Source organism: Myxine glutinosa, chromosome 14 (assembly GCF_964187855.1).
Source record: "Myxine glutinosa chromosome 14, kmMyxGlut1.1, whole genome shotgun sequence".
NCBI lineage: Eukaryota > Metazoa > Chordata > Myxini > Myxiniformes > Myxinidae > Myxine > Myxine glutinosa.
In genome coordinates this window covers 54,157,792-54,171,790 of record NC_136274.1, presented here as the reverse complement: position 1 = coordinate 54,171,790, position 13,999 = coordinate 54,157,792, and the positions used below count along the sequence as shown (strand labels likewise).

Here is a 13,999-nt window from a genome sequence, read left to right as displayed (position 1 = left end):
TTATGGGGCTGTACCTGTAGTTATCTTGGGGGTTATGGGGCTGTACCTGTAGTTATCTTGGGGGTTATGGGGCTGTACCTGTAGTTATCTTGGGGGTTATGGGGCTGTACCATCGTTCTCACCTCCTCGATTCCTTTGCTTTCCATAGACTTTCCGAAACGCGTTCTTCATTCTCACCACAGGAACCAAAGGAAGACCCATTCGGAAAAAGATTTTTTTTTTTCACATGACCTCGTAGTGGAGCTGTCACGCACACACACACACACACACACACACACACACACACACACACACACACACACCTCGTTTTTTCATTTCTGTTCCTTACAATTCTATCTCTCTCTTTCATTCACACACACACACACACACACACACACACACACACACACACACACACACACACACACACACACACACACACACACACACACACACACACACACACACACGTGATACGACACAAAACTGTTAAACGAGACAAACACAGCCACTGAATTTTGGAGAAGTTGCCATCACTTACCGGCTATGGCACTCGACTCTGGCTCTGGGTACAAGTGACGTCACAATAATGGTGCCGCTTTTGTCATCGCCCAACCTACTGTCCGTGCTCATACTTTTAAAATTTAAATTCTGAACTTGGAAAATGCTTGGAAATCCGTGTAGATGACGTCATCATGTAAACCTATTGTATGTGCTCTGCGTGCTATCCGTGCTGTACATGGACAAACTGATCATTCATTATTCCTGTATAATTTGAAATTAGCATATGGGAGGGATAAAACGGCAAAACTTTTTCTGTAACTCCAAGATTGTTGGTTATTTCAGGGGCGACGTGTCCAGAAAGACGGTTAATTATGGGAATTTTTTATCGGGACACAAACTTACTGATCACTGCATCCGTTTTCTCCATTTTTCACCCAAATTGTAGTAACATTAGAACATGAAACAAAATTATTGACAATTACTACAGACCTTGGCCTCACCTTATTCACAGTTGCATTTCACGGTATCATTAATTCTCGTGTGAACTGCGACGACGGTCGAACCTTTTTATCCTCCAAACGAAAGTCAATCTACCGACCGTTACGTCATCCTGGCGTAGGGCGTCACAATTACGTCACGGGCCGCACGTGATTATTGCAAATTTTAGCCACTTTGCAAACTGCTGTAAAAGGTGCATGACGAACAGAAATTGGAATGTTTGAATGAAAGTGGGATTTTAAGAACTGTTTAATCGAAACATGAAGCCAATAAGTAGAGAGTTAGATGCATTCAATGTACACCAGCCCATGCCAGGTAAATAAATAGTATAGCCCCCAGCGTGCGTCATTGCCGAGCCCCTTTTGGTGCCTGGCAATGACGTCATGCAGCGCCTGTAGATGACAGGAAAGGAGCGGTGTACAATAAGTGATTAATAACTAAAATAAATAAATAATAATGGTAAAATAATTAAATCATTAATCAGTTGTCTAATACTAATAGAATACCTAAACCCCCACCATTTCATCCGATTCTGTAAGTTAAAAATTAATTAATCAAGTCATTATTCGATTATTTAAATAATTAATCGATTAATTGATTAATCAATAAACCCAAAATACCCTTTACAGCCAAATCACTTGGTCTTTGTAATGTCCAAATATCAGCTTCCTAACTCAAAAGGTGCCTGAGGTATCGCCCAGATGAGAAAGGAAATAAATATGTACTTAATAAGTCGATAATAATTAAGTAATTAATCAATTAATTTATTAATAAATAAATAAAATTCTCTTTTGCAGAGCACAATACTTGCAAAATCCACCGCTCCACCCCCACCCCCCAAAAGATTGCCATCGATCCATCAATTTGTCCATTTCATCAAATTAAAATTGATGATCTTGATCAAAGCTCGGATTCATAGGATGAAAAGTGACGATTTTTCAGATAAAAATTGATGATTTTAGAAGTTTCACCTTGAGTTTACATTTGACCTCAAAAATAGGTTGTTTTCCCAAATCTTCCCCACGGTGATGCTTTCATTGATTCATGTTTGATTTGGTGTTTGTGGTGTGTCCTGTCTGGGTTACTGGTACTTTACACCAACGGTATCTAGTGCTCGTCATTGCCGGGGCCCCTTCGGTGCCCCCTCCAGTGCCCGGCAATGACGTCTGCAGCGCCTGGCGGAGGATTAGGAGAGGAGCGGTGTACAATAAGAAAGCAGTACAACTCTGCCAGGTTGAACAGTTTACGTTTTGTATCCCACTGATAGGTCATATCTGGATTCGGACCTGAAACAAAATCTAATCGGTTTATTCTCGTCATTTCCCCAACTCATCCACCAAGTTTTGTCAAAAGTGATCCACGACTTGTTGGAACTAGGGCATGCCCGTACTATATATATGCCCGTACTATATATCTATCTAAAATTATATCCCCCCCCCTCTATTTACATGAAATGGTTTCGTCCATTCGCAACGACCACAGAACCCCCCCCCTCTATTTACATGGAATGGTTTGGTCCATTCGCAACGCCGGCACACGCGATCGTTCGCTGCTCTCTGATTGGTTGAATCGTTTTTTGGACATAGCTCGGTAAGTAATTGTCCGATTAATATGAAACCTTGAAAAGGCACATCCTCGGGTCCCCAGCAATATACCTGGCAAGTGAAAAGTATATCGGACCCGTGGTTGTCGAGAAACAGCGGTCACAGACAGACAAACGTACAAACGTACAGACAGAGATTACTGGAATTATAGATAGATATCGCGCTTTGTATCGTTTTTTGGTTCTACCACTCAATGGTGAAGATTCAAGTAAAACTCTACTATCTGAGTCTCCACTACCAATAAACTGCTCACAGACAAACGGACAGGTTGAAAACCTAATTAACCTGTGCCCACCTTTCGTGGTGGAGGTAACCAGGACGACGCGACAACAGCCACGACGATGACGTCAATTAAATACCATCACCGTCAACGTAGCAGGAGAGGATTTTAATATGACGTAACAAACATCATCGGTAACGTTTTTGATTGGTACATTGGCGTTTGGCGAGATTGCAGGTTGTGGTCGTTTACCTGCGCAGACCGTTTAAAGTGGAATAACAAGCAATTACACCGCTTTTCCTTTGTAGATTTGTCTGGGAACGCGAGGTGTTGGCAGGGTGTGTTCTCTGCCTCGAGCGACCGTTTCGTGGTGACCTATTTACCCGGGAAACTTGGAGATGATGACCCAGGTGCAAGTTTTCATGCTTTCAGAGGCAAGTCTGCATAGCCCGTCTTTTTATTTATTTGTCCAATGAGATTGTGACGCGCGAAAAGGTCTTCGAGCGTTGACAGTTGACACCAAAGGTACAAGACCAAGAGTATTTGCGTGCTCTTTAAATCCAATTGATTAGCCAAATGGGAATTCAAAATGGCGGCTATTTTTTTCAAAATGGCCGCCAAAATTGCTAAAAGATGCCACAGACTTTTTAATATTGAATTTAGGATGTACGAGTATCAATACAAAATCACAGAAATACATCGATACATAAAATAATTTCATGACGTTCTTTTTTGCCAATACGTGTGCGGAGGACTAAAATGAACACTGGGTTGTTAGCAGCAAACATAAACTTCCGGGAGCATGTGGGGCAGCGCTTTGTTGCCTATACACTGCCCAAAGGGAGGGTTTTTCCACGGGTCCCTGCTAGTTTCCTTTAAAAAAGGCTAGTTACCTGCTAGTTACCTCACATATCGCGGAGCCTATTATTACCCTCGCCTGAGGAGAGGGTATTGCATTTGAGTCTATTTGTTTGTTTGTCCGCACAAAATAGATATGATTTTTTCTGCAACCGTTGGTCCGATTGACAGGAAATTTTCACCATAGGTGCAACTCCACCTGTATAATTTTTTTATGATAATTATGACGTCATAGGTCACGTGGTTCAGCCGCCATCTTAGAAAATCGAAAAACTTTGCACCTCTATATCTCCGAAAACTCTGAATAGAAAAAATTGAGACATGGCTTATTGTAATGCACTCTCCATGGGGAATAAAATATGTTGTTGGTGTCATAGGTGCCTCCATTATGACGTCATAATTCGACAAGTACAAAACTTCATCCAATCAAGATGAAATTTATTGAGCATAATCTAGGAATAAATTAATTTAGAAAAAAAATAATGTTGACGTCATCGGTCACCTGGTCGGCCGCCATATTTGTTTTAACACAAAAGCCTTAAAAACCACTGAAAATACGTCCTGGCGAGGGTCTGCAAGCTCTGATTGCTCTTTCTTGTTTAATTTTAGAAATCGCTTCTTCCTAATTTTGTTGCAATTTCACTCGAGATTTAGACATATTTATTTAGGCCATCAAGTCCGATCGTGAAATATGGAATCAGATTCCGAATATCAGCTTTTAATAAGCCTAAACGACATGTTACTCAATTTTGCCAGGAGCCAATCACATTGCACCTACTCTCACACACAACCAACCAGTGTAACCGGAAATGGACAGCCATCCTCGTTATATATTTATTTATTTATTTATATATATATATATATATATATATATATATATATATATATATATATATATATATATATATATATATACACAATCACCTACCTGACCTGTGTCGCCAGGGTTGGAATCTCGACCCAGCTATAAACTACCATCCAGGTGCTTCGCATGCGGGGCGGGGCATCCGTCCAGCTGATGAACATTACGCCGGAGGACCCGCCTTCCGGCGTTGGTGATTGTTGGACGGTAAAGATCCCACAAAGCTTTGGCGAGTTATCTCCGGCATCCCATTCCCCAACGTGAGTTGAGACGAGCCTTCGTCCTGGTTCAAGCGCGAACCAGAGAGGTGTTACCTTGAAGTCCCGAAGATGGTGGTTCTAAAATTGAAGTTGTTGTTCATGCAAATTTCATCGATCTGATCTGATCCACACACTGTCCTATTAGTATTAGTGGGACAATGACCTCCATAATTAATTATAGTTGAGACTCAACTGGACCACACGATCATGATGATCAACAGGTGAACGCAGGTCAACGTGAATGATTTATCAATTGGGGAAATTTAACATTTTTGTAATTGTTTTGTGCTTTGTTGTCGTTCATGAATCTCATTGGTGCGGTTTGATTTTATCATCAATGACGATTTCCCAAATAGATTACAATTGGAACTTTTCCCGGGGATAACTGCGGGGTAATGGTCGGTTGGCTCCCTCCGAGTCGTCGGGGTCTATGATTGGTCTTCTCTAACGGTGACGATTATCCCCATGTTCTTGTGGGGTGGGGGAATTTTTTGGCCCAAGTCTTTCACGAACCGGATGGCCAGGCTTGACGCTCGACTGAGTACTTGGGGTACGAATTTGTAATTTATTCAGGGTGCCGGCGATAGCTCGCCTACTCTTCGCGAAGGACACTGTGGGATCTTTAACGTCCATCAGAGGGACGGCACTCACATTGATGAATCGCCCTGCCTGTGAAACACCAGGATGGCAGTTTATAGCTGGGTCGGGATTCGAACCCAGGCTCCACTGCCTGCCAAACCAATTGGAAGATAAGATGAAAAACAGGAAAAGTTTAAGTAATGGTCACAAGGATAGCCTGCTTATAAAACGTTTTCTCTTTCTTAAAAGCAACACATGAAACAAGCATGAAACAGTATCAGCAACAAATCCATGACCATGTACAAATAATTCATACAAAATTTTCTCATGAGATTCTCATGAGATTTTTCTGGAATTCTGTGCTAAATCAGATGAAGAAATTTTCCATATTGAATACCATGGTTGTTTCGCTTTACGTCGATAAGATGGAATCGGGCTTGCAGTTTTGGTCTTCAGGGATCAGTTCCCATTTCTACCATGAGTTGGGTTTGGTCGCCGGACCCCAGGGTCAGGGGGTCGACATTGTCCACCGTGGGCGTTAGAGGACGGCGAGCGTCGACGCGACGCTCGCAGGTGGCCTCCGGCTGCCGCAGGACACATCCCTGGCAGAGCAGGTAGAATAGCTCGGCCATGTTGAGGAGCATGCAGACCGCCGACACCGCCAGCATGAAGATTGTGAAGATCGTTTTCTCGGTGGGACGCGAGACGAAGCAGTCCACCACATTGGGACACGGAGGTGCGTTGCACTTCACGAGGCGGGGCATGATGAATCCCCGATACAGGTAATAGAAAACGCCCAGGAAGCCGCATTCCAACAGAATCCTGCATAAAACGCTGAACAGGTACGTGTACAGGAGCGATCCCGTGATTCCTTGCGCGAGGTGCGTGCGGCGCGTGCTTCTCGTGGCGTGTAGCGCCACCAGCAGCGCAGGTGTCGACACGAAGATGAGTTGCAAAGCCCACAGACGAATGTGCGACAAGGGGAAGAAATGGTCGTAGCACACCGTCTTACAGCCCGGCTGTAGCGTGTTGCACACAAAGTCGTCCTGTTCGTCGCCCCAAACGGCCTCCGCGGCGACCACCAGCACCATGACCCTGAAGATGAAGAGGACGGAGAGCCAGACGCGTCCAATGCTGGTGGAGAACCTGCTGGCGCCGTTCACCAACGTGTACAGAGACTCCCAGTTCATTACCTCGGCGTTGAGACGTCGGGCATGTCCTCGATCCGCAATGTGTCGAAACTCGGACGCTCTGGGGGAGGATGGGCACACATGTCGTAACGTGATGAGCAACCGCTCAGAAATTGCTTCCAGACTCTCAAACAGTTAAATCCATCCCAAACGGTCGCACAGTTTGTCGTGAAACAAGATGGCCGCCGCCAACGGGTGCTTTTCTAATAATAGAGGTTTAGACCAAAGACTGAGCCTTGTACGGTATCTTACAACCCACGGTCATGTTTAGGTCTAGTCGTATATAGCATGTTTAGGCCTAAGTCGTGTATGGCATGTTTAGGCCTAGTCGTATATAGCATGTTTAGGCCTAGTCGTATATAGCATGTTTAGGCCTAGTCATATATAGTGTAGCGGTTCCCGCTGAATGTACACAATCGCCTTGCACCTGCCAGGACGCGGCCAGGGCGCGATCGCCATGCCGGGCTCATCCGGACGGGCCCAGACGCGCCTCTCCTGGGCATGCCCGGACTCGCTGTTCCCGGGCACGTCCGAACCTCCCGGGCACGCCCGGTCTCGTCTTTCCCGGGCATGCCCGCTCTCGCCTTTCCAGGGCTCGCCCAGAGCGTCCGGGCACGCCCAGCCTCAACTTGCCAGGCCGCGTCCAGGACGCCCGGGCATGTCCAGACTCGCCTTTCCAGGGCTCGCCCAGAGCGTCCGGGCATGCCCGCTCTCGCCTTTCCAGGGCTCGCCCAGAGCGCTCGGGCACGCCCAGCCTCGACTTGCCAGGCCGCGTTCAGGACGCCCGGGCATGTCCAGACTCGCCTTTCCAGGACTCGCCCTTGACACCCGGGCAAACGCCCCGGCATAAATGTGTATATATATTGCTGCCCGATAAACGGGCTTGTCAGAATACCTGAGCTGTTTTGTTTCATTAAAGCAACTCGGACGAATTCCGTCTTTGGTCGCGTCAATTCTTTCGACTCGCGTTGGAGCGCAGCTCCTTCACTGGTGACCTACCGACATGGACACGGCAGTGACTCTTAAACTGCCTACCTTCTGGGAGGCTCACGCGGCTGTTTGGTTCGCCCAGGCGGACTCCCAGTTCGCCCTGCGAGGCATCACCGAGGAACGACACCCGCTTCCACCACGTCATGGCAGCGCTCGGTTCCGCCACCGCGGCCCGCGCCCTGAGCCTCCTCGAGCACCCGCCGGCTGCTGACAAGTATGACGCGCTGAAGACGCTCCTCCTCGACGCTTTCGCCCTCTCACCGGCGGCACGCGCACGGCGCCTGCTCGACCTGCCCGAGCTCGGCGACACGCGCCCGTCCGAGCGCATGGACTATATGCTCTCGTTGCTCGGTGAGCACTCTCCGGATTTTCTGTTCCGCGAGCTGTTCCTTCGCCAGCTGCCTCACCCGGTACGCCTCGCCCTGGCTGGCACGTCGATCACCGATCCCCGCGCCCTTGCCAGGGAAGCCGATAAGATCTCCTCGGCGGGCCAACACATCGGTGCGGCTACCTGGAGTCTGCCGCCGTCCGAGGCGACGCCCACGATGCCCGAGAGCCCTGCGCGGCTGGAGGCCGAACTGCCGGTGCAACTGGTGGCCGCCACACCGCGCCGACCGCTTCCGACACGACGGCCGGGGCCTCCACCTGACCAGGCGTGGTGTTATTACCACGCCAGGTTCGGACACAAGGCTCGGACGTGCCGACCCCCGTGCACTTTCGGCAAGTCGGGAAACGGCCGGGCCGGCGTTCATTCCCAGCCATGAGCGCCGGCCACTCGGGCAACTTGCTTTTTATTCGGGACAAAGCGTCCGGGCGGCGTTTCCTTTGTGACACCGGCGCCCAACTGAGCGTCATACCCGCCTCCGAGCAGGACAGGCGGGACGTCGTTTGCGGCCCCTCTTTGGTCGCTGCTAATGGCTCGGCCATACGCACTTTCGGCCCGCGCGACGTCACCCTCTGCTTCGGCAGCCAGCGCTTTCAGTGGACCTTTGTGACCGCCTGCGTCCCCACGGCTTTGCTGGGCACCGACTTCCTCTGCGCGCACGGGCTGCTGGTCGACGTCAAACGACGTCGCCTTGTCCACGCCGAGACCTTCAGCTCCCTGGCATGCACGATGAGCAGCTCCGCGCCAACCGAACTGGCGTGCGCCCTCCCGACGGCGAACGAGTTCGCTCGCCTGCTCGCGGAATTCCCGGCCCTCACGCGGCCGACGTTTTCGGCCGTCGCAGTGCGGCATGGGATCGAGCACCACATACCCACTACGGGCCCGCCGGTCTACGCCAGGGCCCGCCGCCTCGACCCGGCCAAGCTCGCCGTGGCAAAGGCCGAGTTCGACGCGTTGGAGCACCTCGGCATCGTGCGGCTCTGCAATAGCGCGTGGGCCTCACCACTGCACATCGTGCCAAAGCCGGGGGACGGATGGCGCCCGTGTGGCGACTACCGCCGCCTCAACGACGCTACCACCCCCGACAGGTACCCGATCCCGCATATCCAGGACTTTTCCGCCCGTTTGGCGGGACGGGTCATATTTTCCAAAATTGACCTGATACGGGGATACCACCAGGTACCTGTTCGGGCGGCCGACGTCCCAAAGACGGCCGTCATCACGCCGTTCGGCCTGTTCGAATTTTTGAGGATGCCGTTTGGCCTCAAGAACGCAGCCCAGGCGTTCCAGCGCTTAATGGATGGCGTGCTGCGCGACCTGCCATTTCTTTTCGTCTATCTGGACGACATCCTCGTCGCCAGTACGTCCCGCGCCGAGCACCTCCTCCACCTCCGAACACTGTTCGGTCGCCTCAGCGAGCACGGCTTAATTGTCAACCTGGCCAAATGCCACTTCGGCACGACGACCGTTGACTTTTTGGGCCACCGCATCACCAAGACCAGGGCCGTGCCGCTGCCGACCAAGGTCGAGGCCATCACCACGTTCCCGCGTCCACGTTCCATCAAGGCCCTACAAGAGTTCCTCGGCATGGTGAATTTTTATCACCGATTCGTGCCCCGCGCTGCTCAGCTCATGCGGCCCCTTTACGAGGCCCTCTGGGGCAAGCCGGCCAAGCATGACATCGTTTGGTCTGCGGCCATGGACGCGGCCTTCGCGAGCGCAAAACGGGCCCTCGCCGACGCAACGCTGCTGGCTCACCCGGTGCTCAACGCGCCCATCGCCCTCACTACGGACGCCTCCAACTACGCGGTGGGCGCCGTCCATGAACAATGGGTGGACGGGGTTTGGCAGCCACACGCTTTTTTCAGCCGGCAACTCCGGCCGAACGAGTTAAAATACAGCACGTTCGACCGCGAGCTGCTCGGTCTATTCCTAGCCGTTCGCCATTTCCGACACCTCCTGGAGGGCCGCCCGTTCACGGCTTTCGTCGACCACAAGCCGTTGGTCTACGCAATGGCCAAAGTCACGGAGCCGTGGTCGGCCCGCCAGCAGCGCCACCTCTCCGCCGTGTCGGAATTCACCACGGACATCCGGCACGTCGCCGGCAAAGACAACGCCGTGGCCGACTGTCTTTCTCGGGCCAGCGCGAACGCGGTCCACCTCAGCGTGGACTTCGCGCTCATGGCGGCCGACCAGACCACCGACACCTCGGTGCAGGCCCTCCGGGTGGCGGACACGGGCCTCCGCCTGGCCGACATCCCCTTCGCGGGCACCGTCCTGCTCTGCGACGTCTCCCAGGGCCAGCCTCGCCCCATCGTGCCCGTTTCCTGGCAGCGCCGCATCTTCGCCTCCATCCACGGCCTTTCTCACCCGGGCCGGAAAGCTTCTCAGAAGCTGGTGTCGGCACGTTTCGTCTGGCACGGCCTTCGACGGAACGTCCGCGACTGGGCCAACGCCTGCACGGCCTGCCAGCGGGCCAAGGTCCACCGCCACACCCAGGCCCCACTAGCACCTTTCACCGTGCCTGCACGGCGTTTCGACCACGTCCACGTGGACCTGGTGGGTCCCCTGCCCCCATCGCGGGGGTTCACCCACCTGCTCACCATGGTGGACAGGACCACCAGGTGGCCGGAGGCCGTGCCCCTCACCTCCACCACCGCCGCCGACGTGGCGCAGGCATTCATCGCCACCTGGGTCGCGCGCTTCGGCGCACCGGCGGACATCTCGTCCGACCGCGGCCCACAGTTCACGTCCGAACTTTGGGGCACGGTCGCCCGCTCGTTGGGGGTCACGCTGCACCGCACCACGGCCTACCACCCCCAAGCCAACGGATTGTGCGAGTGGTTTCACCGCTCCATGAAGGCCGCACTCATGGCCGGCCTTCAGGACGACGGTTGGACCGACCGGCTGCCGTGGGTCCTTTTGGGCCTCCGCACGGCCCCCAAGGAGGACCTCCGGGCGTCCGCCACCGAGCTCGTATACGGCCAGCCGCTCCGCGTCCCGGGCGAGTTCGTGCCCGATGCTACCAGTCCCTGGTCCGTCGCACACCAGCACTCGGACCTCCAGGAGGCCGCCCGACGATTTGCCCCCGTGCCAACGTCCCGCCACGGTGGCCCCCAGTCCTACGTCCCCCCGGCGCCTTGCACAGCGGAGTACGTCTTTGTGTGTCATGACGCGCACCGGGGGCCACTCCGGCCACCGTACGACGGGCCCTTCCGGGTCCTGCGACGGGGCGACAAGTCCTTCGTCGTCGACGTCGGCGGCCGGTCGGACCGGATCTCTGTGGACCGCCTCAAACCGGCGCACGTGGACTTCGACCGACCACCACGGTTGGCCCTTCCTCCGCGGCGAGGCCGCCCCCCGTCCACAGTTCCCCCCGCTCGACCACCCACCACCGGATCGGACCCCCCCCCCCCCCCCACGACACTCCAGGGGTCGCTTCGGCCGGGTCATCCGGACCCCCCTTAAATTGACCCTGCCGGTGCAGGTCGATTCTGGAGGGGCGTGTGTAGCGGTTCCTGCTGAATGTACACAATCGCCTTGCACCTGCCAGGACGCGGCCAGGGTGCGATCGCCATGCCGGGCTCGTCCGGACGGGCCCAGACGCACCTCTCCTGGGCATGCCCGGACTCGCTGTTCCCGGGCACGCCCGAACCTCCCGGGCACGCCCGGTCTCGTCTTTCCCGGGCATGCCCGCTCTCGCCTTTCCAGGGCTCGCCCAGAGCGTCCGGGCATGCCCGCTCTCACCTTTCCAGGGCTCGCCCAGAGCGCTCGGGCACGCCCAGCCTCGACTTGCCAGGCCGCGTTCAGGACGCCCGGGCATGTCCAGACTCGCCTTTCCAGGACTCGCCCTTGACACCCAGGCATGCCCGGTCTCGGTTTTCCCGGGCAAACGCCCCGGCATAAATGTGTATATATATTGCTGCCCGATAAACGGGCTTGTCAGAATACCTGAGCTGTTTTGTTTCATTAAAGCAACTCGGACGAATTCCGTCTTTGGTCGCGTCAATTCTTTTGACTCGCGTTGGAGCGCAGCTCCTTCAATAGCATGTTTAGGTCTAGTCGTAAATAGCCTGTTTAGGCCTAGATGTATATAGCATGTTTAGGCCTAGATGTATATCGCATGTTTAGGCCTAGTCGTATATAGCATGTTTAGGCCTAGATGTATATAGCATGTTTAGGCCTAGTCGTATATAACATGTTTAGGCCTAGTCGTATATAGCATGTTTAGGCAGGCCTAGTCGTAGCTGGCAAAGCTTGATTCATATGCACAGACATACGTTATGTTTAAATGTACATACCATAAGTTTCGTGGGGATCAGATATATACAAACCGCACCCATACCTTCACTTTCTCTTTCTTTCTTTTTCTCGCTCTCTCTCGCTCTCTCGCTCTCTCGCTCTCTCGCTCTCTCCCCTCCTGCTGCGTGCGCTCATGAGAACGCAATTACAAACATTTCAGCTTCAACTGTCTCCTTGTCACTTAATTGCGCTGTTTTTGTTCTTAAATCAAAATGTCTTCGCCATCACACGTGCCCTTTGCTTCACGTTTCCCATGATTACGCGCCACTCGTGAAAGATGTTGAACCTCGAGTTGAATGTGGTGATAATGATTTCAAATAACGAGGCATCCTCAAACTGTTTGACTTGCAGTGTTTTATTTATTTAATTATTCATTTCAGTTATTTTATTTATTTATTTAATTTCACATTGAGTGTGCAAGTGGTCGATTTGTTTGAAGGGGTTTTAAACGGACAGCTCTAACTGTCTTGAGTGGTTATTATTATTTATTTTTTTGGGATACAAGTTCGAGGCTCGTGAAAGAGCTAACATTAATCCCCGCCCTGCCCCCCCCCCCCAAAAAAAACCGGACACATAAAACATAATAAGGGGAGCGGTAGACAAGATGGGGAGAGAGGGGGAAGCACACAAGCACAACATTTGAAAGCAGGGACATCGGGAGATCTGTGGGAGGAAGAAGATTTCGAAGGGAGGGAGGGAAGAGATTTCGAGTAGTCCCAAAAAAAAATTCTGTCACCTGACGTCACAAAATGTGCATTCGTCATTCTTTTTCAGTGCTTTCGTCACAATCCTGTGTTCCAAGTGGGTAAAAAATATGAGCCACCTTTTGGCTGATGTGGGCTAAATTTACTCAAATTGTTGTGCATTTTATCTCTTGTCAACATTCGATGACTTACAACTTTTGAGTTTCCCTTCACTGTCGCATTAAGAGTTAGGCCAATGCCGTGCCATGCAAGTGTGAGTTGCCGCAGTTGTCGATGAGGACACGGCATACGTCACATACGGTCAGGTTCTCTGGCGCAAGGTACCATACCGGCGCACACGAAGCAAAATATGAGGTGAAGCAATTTGTTCACGTCTGTCTGTCCTGTCCACAAACGTGAGTTTCCGATCGAGGAACAACTTGATTTCAGTTTAATGATATATTCTGAACACAAATCGGAACATGAATCGGAAAACAAAGTTGTCGTTTAAAAGTATTTTGTCTCTGAATTTGTCCCGCTCGAGCATGCGCAGACAGGAGTGAGATTTTTTTTTTTTTTTTTTTACTCTGTCTACCTGTCTCGTCGTCAAGTAAAATTGAAAATCATTCCAAACAGGAAATTTACTGTTTTAAGGACGTCATAAAGGACACAAACAACCGGTACGAAGAACTAATTTAATGTGTTAAATAAGGTGGCGTAAAAGATGCCGCATCAACGGCGGTAAACTTTCAAAAATGTTTTTTTCTACGACCTTAAAATTATTTTTTATTTATTTAATTATATACATGAACACTGTAGAGTACAAATCTCCTTATTGATACTTTCAAAAACCTTCCGTTTAGCAGTACTTAGACAAAATATTACGACATTTTACGTCATCACAACCAATCAAATTTGCCGCTCGTAGACCCCGCCCATGTCCTTGTTTCTGAACACAGCGTGGAGTAAGGTGTTCTATGAACTCTCCAGTTGAACCTGTGCTGTGAGGGTTGCACGGGTCACGTGATAGAGGAGGACTCTGAGAGTATGATGGCCTAATCACAATTCCACCCCCATCATTTCCC

The 13,999-nt window shown here is 51.5% G+C and overlaps 2 protein-coding genes across 5 annotated transcripts in view; one reads left to right on the top strand and one right to left on the bottom strand.

Moving 5' to 3' along the window:
- The window catches only part of CASR (calcium sensing receptor), a 62,128-nt gene that overhangs the window by 10,639 nt on the left and 37,490 nt on the right, over positions 1–13,999 (top strand). The gene's annotated exons all lie outside the window — the stretch shown is intronic.
- On the bottom strand, positions 5,817–6,610 carry LOC137439259 (gap junction beta-2 protein-like). The gene has a single exon (XM_068134989.2). It carries the CDS (start codon positions 6,552–6,554, stop codon positions 5,817–5,819), a length of 738 nt encoding a protein of 245 aa, XP_067991090.2. The 5' UTR covers positions 6,555–6,610.

Coding starts and splice junctions, on each gene's coding strand:
- LOC137439259 (XM_068134989.2), bottom strand. CDS start 6,554: ATGAACTGGGAGTCTCTGTACACGTTGGTGAACGGCGCCAGCAGGTTC.